At 47.8% G+C, this 10,773-nt stretch overlaps 1 protein-coding gene across 1 annotated transcript in view; it reads right to left on the bottom strand.

Annotated features, from left to right (window-relative positions):
• SEC14L5 (SEC14-like lipid binding 5) overlaps positions 1–10,773 on the bottom strand; it is a 59,584-nt gene that overhangs the window by 24,670 nt on the left and 24,141 nt on the right. The window contains exons 8-14 of the mRNA XM_014958866.1: positions 9,050–9,162; positions 4,190–4,379; positions 3,767–3,855; positions 3,137–3,207; positions 2,357–2,528; positions 1,185–1,319; positions 647–784 (exon numbers count right to left, since the gene is read on the bottom strand). Coding sequence (XP_014814352.1) covers positions 647–784; positions 1,185–1,319; positions 2,357–2,528; positions 3,137–3,207; positions 3,767–3,855; positions 4,190–4,379; positions 9,050–9,162 — 908 coding nt within the window. The remainder of the gene's footprint in view (positions 1–646; positions 785–1,184; positions 1,320–2,356; positions 2,529–3,136; positions 3,208–3,766; positions 3,856–4,189; positions 4,380–9,049; positions 9,163–10,773) is intronic.

The raw sequence follows: 10,773 nt of genomic DNA, 5'->3' as shown, positions 1-10,773 counted from the left end.
GGGTCCAGAGGAGGGCCACAAGGATGATCAGGGGGATGGAGCACCTCTGCTACGAGGACAGGCTGAGGGAGCTGGGGTTGTTCAGCCTGGAGAAGAGGAGGCTCCAGGGAGACCTAATAGCAGCCTTCCAGTACCTGAAGGGAGCCTACAGGAAGGCTGGGGAGAGCCTGTTTAGAAAGGCCTGGAGTGACAGGACGAGGGGCAATGGCTTCAAGCTGGAGGGGAACAGATTTAGACTGGAGATGAGGAGAGGGTTCTTCACTGTGAGGGTGGTGGAGCACTGGAACAGGTTGCCCAGGGAGGTGGTTGAGGCCCCTTCCCTGGAGATATTCAAGGGGAGGCTCGACGAGGCCCTGGGCAACCTGGTCTAGTTGGGGGTGTCCCTGCTGACTGCGGGGGGGTGGGACTAGATGGCCTTTGGAGGTCCCTTCTGGCCTGGGCAATTCTATGATTCTGTGATTCTATGAAACTGCAGTTCTTTATTTCCACACTTCTAGCTGGTGTCAGCCTTTGCAAGACAGGCAGCGTTGCTGTTGCTGCTCACACTTCAGGAGCCCTTTGCTGTTCTAGACACCCTTCACAAAAGGAACACAGCCCCAGTGCCAGGTCTGCGCCTCCTTCAGCCTCACACAGTTCTGGTCTGTACCTCGTGTGGAGCTCCTCTGAGGACACTGGCAGAATGATAGATGGTTTCTGTCCACAACCGGATGTGATCCGAGTTCTCCGACTCTTCTTCTGTTTGATAAAGGGCCTTGGGAACAAGCCCACCTTCCGGGACAGTGCACTGCAAGGGTCAGAGAAACAAACGTGAGGGTTCACGCTCATCTACTGGTAAAGTATCAAGCCATCTGTACCACCACCACTCGCCTGGTGTCAGACACGCAGGATGACACCCTCAGCTGGCATAAGATTTCACAGTGGGGCTAAGTTTACTTTAATTACAACAATTTCTCTAAGCTCCGTGTAGAGAACTGACCTCTAACCCTTTCTCAGGACACTGTCACCACTTCAGGGTGAGGTCTCCTGGGCATGAATGAACCCCACTGTGCTTGGAGCAGCCCCATCCCAGCCACACCAGGGCTTTAACCATCTTTCAGAGGGTGTGGGAGGGCAGGGTGGTGAGGTGGGAATGGAGAGAGATGGCACATGGGGGACCCACCAGCCCAGCAGGCAGGAAAGCTCACCATGCAGTCTCCTCCCAGGAAGTCTGGGATCACATCCTTGTCCACGTAGTCTATCAGCCCCCCCGGGCCCTGGTAGTTATTCCCACTGTAAATGAGGAACTTCTGCCTCGTGTTCTCGTTGATAAAGGGACTGACCTGAAATAAAGAACAGACACCACTGTCACTGAGTGACGTTAGAGACAACATTCATACCATCTTACATGGACACTTCAGGTGCCAGTCAGGAAGGCCCCACCAGCAGGAACACAGAGCTTCACAACTCTGAAGCCCCAGAGAAAGGAGCAACAAATTGAAAATGTACTATATCGTTGTCTCACGACATTTTCTTTTAATTTACTCCATTTAAAATAAGTTTTCAGCCACTGCACCACATAGAAACCTCACGAGAACATCTCTCTAAAGAGGAAAGGCTGAGGGACTTGGGTCTGTTTAGTCTGAAGAAGACTGAGGGGGGATCTGATCAACACCTATAAATACTTCAAGGGTGGGTGTCAGGAGGATGGGGTGGGTCTTTTTTCAGTGGTGCCCAGTACAGGACATGAGGAAATGGACACAAACTTGAACATGGGAAGTTCCACCTAAACACGAGGAGGAACTTCTTTCCTGTGAGGGTGGCAGAGGCTGGAAGAGGCTGCCCAGAGAGGTGGTGGAGTCTCCTTCTCTGGAGACATTCAAATCCCACCTGGACACGTTCCTGTGGGACCTGCTCTGGGTGACCCTGCTCTGGCAGGGGGTTGGACTGGGTGATTTCCAGAGGTCCCTTCCAACCCCAAAGCATTCCGGGATACTTAATCGCCAGAGCAGTCAGTAGGCACCAGGCAGCACCGTATTTATTACTCTTCTCTAAAGTGTTCTCCAGCATGAGATTAAAAAAAATAATTTGTCTTTTCCCATCAATATGAAAACCCACCAAGCCTGGGCTGCCCCTGGCTGTGTGAGGGCTTGCAGTTTAGGTCCAACATCCTTGTGAATGATGGCCACTAGAATCAAGCAAGCTTCAGGCACGCTATGGCTCACTCCACAGCAATTACTGAAGCCTCTTCAGCTCAGTCACTCAGCTTCTGGAAGCTTTTCCCTCCCTAACTCTTCAAATAAGCAGAACTCCCACTGACCGGATGATTTAGCTATTTCTACATAGATAAGTGCTTATGATCCTCCATGATTTCACCCACCAGAGTCCAAAGGACAGGAAAGACCCTGGGTGCTCTCACTATCAATAGTCTCCCCAGAGTCTCAGGGTAGTTGTCCTCCACGACCTCAATTATCCGAAGCAGGGCCTTTACTCCAGGCCGCCAGAGATGCCGCATATTTAGCCCTTCTAAGTCCACCAGACACGTCCAGGACCTAAAATAAAATAAAAAGACCTGTCAGAACTTCATTGCACGGTGGCTGCTCACTTTATTTACAGTCCACAAAAAATATTTCAGTAATACCACAGCCTGTCGATCTAGTCAAGGCAAAAAGGGAGACCAGCAGTTCAAATAAAAAGTAGATCAGGCAGCAAAGAGCCTGAATCCAGCTGGGCTTTTAGGGAAAACAGACACCCAGCCCTGAAGGCAAGAACATACGCTGTCAGTATGGGAGATGGTGAAGGCATGCAGGCCTATTGCTAAAAATAATTCAAAGATACATTTTAAATTAAAGTGGAAACTGGCAGACAGCTTTCTGTATCAAAAAAAAAAAGAGAATTTCAAGAATCTGGATTAAAATCACCAGGACAGCAAGATTAAATTCATCTGAAAAAAAAGCAAGGAAGGCCTGATACTTGCTTTCATATGAAGCTGTAGAATTTATCTGCATTTAATTCCACTGTATGTGGTACCCCAAACTCAGGAATAGGACACAGTGCTGTCTGCAGTTTAACCTTAAGGGCATCATCTAAAACCTTCACTGTTCTCCTCACCATGTCAGTTCAAACTCCTTCAGGATACAAGGAAACTAACTCTACTAACGTGATAGGGCGGCCAAAGACGTTGGTGTTTTCCTCACATCTCTTTTGTCCTTCCTCATTAATTGACAGGACCTGAAATCAGAGACAGATTAGGATCAGCCCGAGTATGACTGAGAAACCAGGACAGCCCAGGGATCTTATTCAAAAGTTCCAGGACCCAGAAGTTTACCAGTCTGAGAACTTGCAGCGTGACAAACAAAGAATAAGAGTCTATCTGAAAAAAAACAACAACAAAAAAGGCTTCTCTACTAAAAAGTAGTGCTGACCGTACAAGGTACAGATGCTGAAAATCTAAGATGAAATATAAGAGTCTCAAGATTCAACATTATTAGCTGAGCTGCATGAAAGGGCCATGGAAAGCTTACAGCTAAACTGGAAATGAGCAGAAAACATCTTTTGGCCTGTTCATACCAAGAAAACATGCTTCTGGCCCATTTATACCGTTACAAAAGCTTCACTTCTGTCTCTGCAGGAAGACACAGATGCTGTGCCAGAGTCACTAAACCATCGTTGAGGCACCAGCAATGAAACATGGGGGTTGTGTTTCCAGCAGGTGGATTCCTGCTGCGCTATAACAAGGCTTCTGGACACCCCCAGAGCTCCTCAGGTGAGAAATGAAAGCACGACTTACGTGTCGCAGCAGTGACTCCTCTCCCAGAGCTTTCACCAAACCCTTCGTGTCCATCTGGCCAAGACGAAGGATGTAGAGCGGTCGCCCATCTTCAAAACAAACGTAAGGGTTTAAAGAGGGAAATACTCCAGTCTCCCAGGCTATCACTCTAGTACCTTTTATAAAAGCCATATTAAATATCGGAAAAAGATAAAAATAATGCCCAAAGGCCATCCTATCAAAGAGATGCTGATTTACTTTAGTCTGCCTGATCCATGCAGAGAAAATAACAAAACTACAGCAAAACAGAGTGGCCACTTACAGGCGTTGAACTGCTTTGGTAACTTTTAAAGTGTCAATACACCTTTCTCCAAAAATCCCATACTTCTGAGGTCCTACAATGCAAACTGCTGTGTCGTATCTATGTGAGGGGCAGCTTCTAACCTTTGTCTTGGTAATGCCACCCTCCAGTGTAGTATTCATCCAGGAGGGCCGGGGGCCTCCAGGACTGCAGGATGTAATCCACCTGGTACTGCTTCCGCCACGACAGCGACTGGCACAGCATTTCCCGGGCTTTGTCGATGTTGAAGTCACGAGCGCGCAGGAACCGCAGGATATGTTCATCTTTGGGGATCTGAGAGAACACAAAGTCAAGCATCAGGACTGGTACCACCTGTGCCACCACTCCACAGAGCCTGCAGAGCATGCAACAATTCTTAATCTCTTAAAACAAAGATAACAAATATTAAACCTACATTCCTTCTCCAGCCCATGGAGATCCAATGGCCAGAATTCCCAGCAAACCTTATTAAACCTACATTCCTTCTCCAGCCCATGAGAAGCCTTTCACTGATCCAATGGCCAGAATCCCCAGCAAACCCGGGGCTGGCTGAAGATCCCCTCAGCTGGCTGTCCACAAGGACAAACAAAATACTGAATGAAGGCAAGAGAGCTGGAGGCTTCCCCCATGTAGGGCTAATTAGCAAAGGACGGAAAGCATCCATAGGTAACACATCAACCAAGTGATTTGGAGGGAGATCACAACTGCACAGTCTTTGAACCCACTAGCATCAGTTTCAGCTCAGTGTAGGCCCTTCTGCCTTGCTGTTGACCACATGTCCCTGGTGGTGTTGGAACAGGAAAGCTTCTGAGTTCTTCTGCTGCCCCGTCACATCATGCTAGATCTCACCAAAACAAACAAATCAACCAAAACTAGTATCCCAACACTTGCTGTCACTAATTCTAGCACCACAGGCACAAAAGCCTTCCCAAACCAAGCCTGTAAATGGCTTATTCCAACCTCCTTCCAAATCTCCTATGTTCCCCTTAGCTGAAAATCAAAGAAAAATTGCCACAGCAGGAATCAACAATAACCCTGACAGATTCCACAGATGTGCCAGATTTGACTCAAAGCCTCTCAGTTGCCAAAACAAGTGGAGTACAGCTGCACGGGCTGCTGATTCCTCAGTCCCTTCACCCCAGTTTCCCCAAAAGCATTTGACATCATTTGCTACATTGAATTTCCATTAAAAATTCAAGATGTGTTGAGCAGGAACAGCCTCCCCTAGAGTATCCGCACCCTGCCTCACACAATGCAGGCAATCTGAGCCCCGCTGTCAGACAGAAAAAAGCACGTGTTCAGGAGTCAAAGCTCTTTTGTCTGCTCACTGACATGCTCAGGGAAACAGAAAGCAGGGAAGAAAGCCAGTCAGGCTGAGAGCAATCTCAGTTTCACAAGGTGGGATGAAGCTGCAAGAGATATTAAGAATTGATTCCATGTGAAGAAAGAGTTGAAGCCCCTGAAGAGGAGATGGGGGATTAATGCTGTTCAGCATATTCTAACTCTGTGCAAATACTGCATTTGTATGTCACAGGAAATCCCAAACAGCATCTCAGATCTATTTAGAAAAATGCCACCAAAATTGTCTGCATTGTAGCAAGATTAAAGACGGCAGAATTTTTATTAGATTATTTATATTTGCATTTCTGCTGCTCAGAGGAAGCTGTTGTTCAGGAGACAACAGATAAACCACACAAGCATCTACAGCAGCCCCTGGATGATGAGACCCAGGAGAGGGGATGGCTGTTAAAATGTTTTGCTACTTTTCAGACTTCAAACATGCACTGCACGGAGCTTCAGGGAAGAGGCAAAGACAGCATTTCTGTTCGGACCAAAGGCAGGAAGCTCTGAGGGGACTTATTCCCCAGTAGAATTAATCTCTAATCTTCATCCAACCAAAGCAGTAACTGCCATGTACAAGAAAATGAAATTTTAATTTCAACCTTTTTTTTTCCTATTTATTAGTGAAACTACATGCACTGTACTACACGGTGCAAAGCTTTAAGTATCTGCAATTTTAACACCATTGGAAGTTTTTTATTAAAGCAATGATAAATCTGAGAAAGAAGGACGGAGAGTGAAATAGTATGAAGAGGACCAAGATAAGCAGGGACAGTTTCCGAGAAGATTTACAAATATTTTTTGACAGTGGAATAAAGCCATCACTGCTCCAAATTAAAAGAACAGGTTGTCACAGCAAGGTAGGAGCCTCTTCAGGGAAAACTCAAGTCATAGAATCACAGAATGGTTTGGGTTGGAAGGGACCTCAAAGCCCACCCAGTGCCACCCCCTGCCCTGGGCAGGGACACCTCCCACCACACCACGTTGCTCCAAGCCCCCTCCAACCTGCCCTTGAACCCCTCCAGGGATGGGGCAGCCACAGCTTCTCGGGCCAACCTGGGCCAGGCTCTCACCACCCTCACACCAAACAAGTTCTTCCCCACAGCTCAGCTCCATCTCCCCTCTTCCAGGGTCCAACCCTTCCCCCTCCTCCTAGGGCTCCCCTCCCTCATCCAGAGTCCCTCCCCAGCTTTCCTGGAGCCCCTTCTTTAGGGACTGGAAGGGGCTCCAAGGTCTCCCCGGAGCCTTCTCTTCTCCAGGCTGAACCCCCCCAACTCTCTCAGCCTGTCTTCATAGGAGAGTCATGTAAAACAAGTTCCTGAATTTGTATTATTCTGGCAGGCAATGAAGAGAAGCAAACAGGTGAGTAGCAAGGGATGAAGTTTCAATAGCCAGCACCTTCCTCCCTGCTTGCTCAAGACCGTGCAGGGAGCAGAGCTCACAAAGCCTACCCAGAGGGTCCAAGGCAGCTCCAGCTGACTAGGAGGGGGGAAAAGAAAAAAAAAAACACTCATGGCACAAACCAGGCAAATGTGCTTCTTCCACCTGAAATTGAGACTGTTGCAGATCACACAGGGATAAGGCTCACTGCCTTACTCTCAACCTAGGGCTCATTTTCAGCTGGACACTCAATAGTTGAGATATCTCCTGCCACACAGGAGTCCACACCGTTTTACTGGACACAGCACTGTAGTCCTGAAAAGCTTCATGTCCTATATTCCAGATCATAACTACCCCTGGGAATTTACCCCTGCCCCCTTCGTTCTGTGTCTGCTTCTTGTCAACCCCCTTTTACCTGACAGGAGGTTAATCTGGGGGAGACAAGGACCACAAGGAACATTTAGCAGAGCACGTTTTATCAGTTTTTCTGTTACTATAGCAGGTAACTGCTCACACAGCTCATTCACACATCCTCACGGTTGCCTGGATAATTGGGAGACCAGTCCTGGCTGTTTACTGGGAGGCAGTGCATCACAGTGACACCATAACAGCATGCAGGTAGGTGTTCAGACAGTCCTTCAAGGGGTCCTTTGTTCCATCTATGTTCCTGTAGCCTCTACCTGCCTGTAGCAGCTGGCTCGCTCTTGGACATGGCCCAAGTTATACAGCCTGTTGAAGCTACCACATACCAGTGGCCTTGGACAGATTTGGTGCTCTGAATTTACCAGCTCTTGCAGATTCAAGACCGTTGTCAGTCTCTGGAGCTTCTCAGCTGCTGGGGCACTCTCACAAACTACCTCAAACACAGACTGTTCTTCTCTCCAGCCTGTGGTTTTCTGGTAACTGTTTCTCCATCCACATTCGTAGGTACCACAAGAACCCAATGTGGACACTCACACAGAAGGGGACTTCTTCCTGAGTTCAGTAACAACAGAACCATAGCACTAAATCTTTGTTACATTTTACTTCTACGTGGGTGATACACATCAGTTTTTCCAAGAAAAAACAGGGGTTTAAAAATGTTTAAACTCCTTAGATGGGACGTGCTGTCTCTCAGCTCAGAGAGAGACACAGCAAGACATGCACACTGACAAAGCTCCTTGCAAACAGTAGCCTCTTTAGGAAAATCCAGGTAAAAGAAAAAAAAAATAAAAAAAATTTTAAAGTCTTGTAAAGCCCCTGAACACAGAGTACCTCCTAACCCATCCTGTACTGTGCAGTCAGCTGCTAAGTCAGGAAGCTCTTACTGCTGAACCCTCATCTAGCCATACGCTGTTCTCACTTGCCCCAACCATCTCTCTCCTGTTTTCCCCTCTTCATCTACCCAGCCCACCCAATTACTGTGTTGACATCCTTGGTCCTTCCATCCCACCCAACCTCTCTCCATCAGGATAGCTGGAGTTAGATCACCTCTAGAGGCATTTGAGCTGCCCCTGGTCTTTATTTTCTCAGCTACACACCACTTGCCCCCTCGCCCTGATAGAGACTCCCCTTCAACCAGGAGGAGCCCAAGCAAGGCAGAGACACATCTAGCCCACAGTACCCATGTGGGTTTTCAGGGAAAAAATGATTCCTTCTATACTAACTGGCCAACTCCAGCTGTACTTGCCCCAGTCTAGTGCCCTCAGCTCCTCTATTTTGGTGGCTTTCACAATGTACCTCTCTCCATACTGTGAGAGTGTCTCTACTTCCCAAATCCTGTATGGTTTGGAAAGAGTACATTTTGATAAAGGAGATTAAAACAAGAAGGGAATTAATTCTCCTCAAAAGAATTCAGCCAACAGGCTGACACAGCCCGTCCGATGTAACGCACATCCTACCCACCACCCCTCTGCCGAGCAGCATCTGCCCAGGGACAGGGACATGCCACCAGTGTGGCCAACCGCTTCTCTCACCCCATCCCACAGCTCCTGGGAGACACAACCCGGCCAGACAGGCCCATCTGGGCCACCAAGCCTCAGGCAACAACCTACTCTAAGTACAAAGCCCAACGCATGATGCTTGGGGACCACTGAGTGGCCTTTTCCATACTGACAGGGCTGAACTGGGCAACGCTGGTGCAGCCTGTGACACTGCTGGATGCTGCTGCAGGGTCACACAGACTATTCTCAGTGCCAAAACAGTCTCCACACACAAATTGTCCATGACCCTGAGTTTTTTTTGCTCTTGCCTCACCAACCCACCTTGCCTTTGTGCGTTTCTTGAAGCCACTGGCGAAGGCGGATCAAGCAACTCTCTTGCATGGGGGTCAGCTGGCCCAGGTACCGCTCAATGTAGTCAGCGTCCAATTTGTCAGCTGAAGGGGGAAAAAAGAAAAAAAAGTGGTCAGAGGAGACTTGGCATAGCCAGAAAGGAGATGTGCAGTTACTTATGATTTACTGGAGGAGCACAGAAGCCCTCGGCATAGCCAGAAAGGAGATGTGCAGTTACTTCTTCACATCAGGTTACTTATGATTTACTGGAAGAGCACAGAAGCCCTCATTTTAGCTGCCTGAGGGAAGTGAGTGATATTCTCACGGTGATCAGGGCACGAGGACACAGACAGCACGTCAGGTATCGCAGCCAGATCATTGCACTTGTCTCTTAGAACACAAATATTTCGTTCAACCCTGAACTGCTCCAGCAGGAGCTTTAAAAAACAAAAACAAACCCAAAAACCAACCAGGAGCTCTGGCACTCATCTCATTAACCACTCCGAGACCTGGGCACTTAAATCCCCCGGTGTCTAAGTATCTTGGGCACAATTCCACTGACAACAGGCAGCAGACAGCTGAAAACCGAGCTGTTATTCTGCCTGTGGGCACCAGAGGGAAAGGGAGAACACCACCACCATTCCTGACAGCAAGGGAGGTTTTTGGCAGGAGAAGTCCCTGTGCATACCAGCAGCTCCAGGTCCCTCCAGATCAGGACAAGGGGTTGGGGTCTGCCAGCATTCAGGGACAGCAGCAGATATGCCACTTGAGGCTCAGATGGGCAGATGTCACCACGGAGAAGGTGGTACCAAAAGGAGACATGCAGGCACATGAGGAGGAGGACCTCTTGAGCTAGCTCTTCATCAGGCAGGATTTTTTTTTTTTTTAACCATTAATTACAGAATAAGGGCTGGACACCCACAGGATATGCTGCTGCTGACTGATAATGCAGAAATTATATTTGATAAGCGCTACGCCCCCACCAAACCCCCAGTGCTAGCAAGCTGGGGAGCAGCCCCAGGGAAGCTAGTCACTTCCTAAACAGGAATACAAGCAGAAAAATAAGAGCTACTCTCCGCTTCTGCTAGATGGGATCTGCCACTCTTGGATTAACCTTAATCTCAAAGCACACGAACATTTCTTAGTCAGCTCCTCTGTGGATTTAAAACCTTTTTCCAGATGGATTCCAATACACAGAAGGTACCAGAGAAGGTCTGGTGAGACCAGAACCATTGATAGGTCCAAATTCCAAGCTTTTTGCCTTGTTTACACTCAGCAAAACAAATGCTGTCTTTCCTTCTGAGGAATGAAAACTTCTCTTTCTAACACCATGGCTCTACATGAAAAGGCCCCTCCTATTTCTGTCACAGAAGAATTTTATTTAGTCTAGAAGATATCATCAGATCAACACACGGAAAGATAAAGGCAGATTCAGGCCGTTTGTGTGAGAAATGCACGAGGCAACATTCTGCGAGTTTGTCTTGGCTTGATACAGGGGCAAAAAACATCCAAACCAAACCCCAAGAACGCTAATTTTTAAACAGCCAAAGTAGTTAATTCAGTTCGAGCACAGTTCAGTTCAAAACACCTGTAAGTTTCTCCAATTTAAAGTATAAAACACCTTAGAGACAGATGAAAGCCAAGGTTTTTTGTCTAAGCTCAAACAAAAACATACAGCCTGCACAGTTTTTCTTGGCGTTCGGGGGGGGGGGGGG

Source organism: Calidris pugnax, unplaced genomic scaffold (assembly GCF_001431845.1).
Source record: "Calidris pugnax isolate Ruff unplaced genomic scaffold, ASM143184v1 scaffold244, whole genome shotgun sequence".
In the NCBI taxonomy this organism is placed as follows: domain Eukaryota; kingdom Metazoa; phylum Chordata; class Aves; order Charadriiformes; family Scolopacidae; genus Calidris; species Calidris pugnax.
The sequence above is the reverse complement of the archived record's forward strand: the minus strand, read 5'-3'. Positions and strand labels throughout refer to the sequence as shown.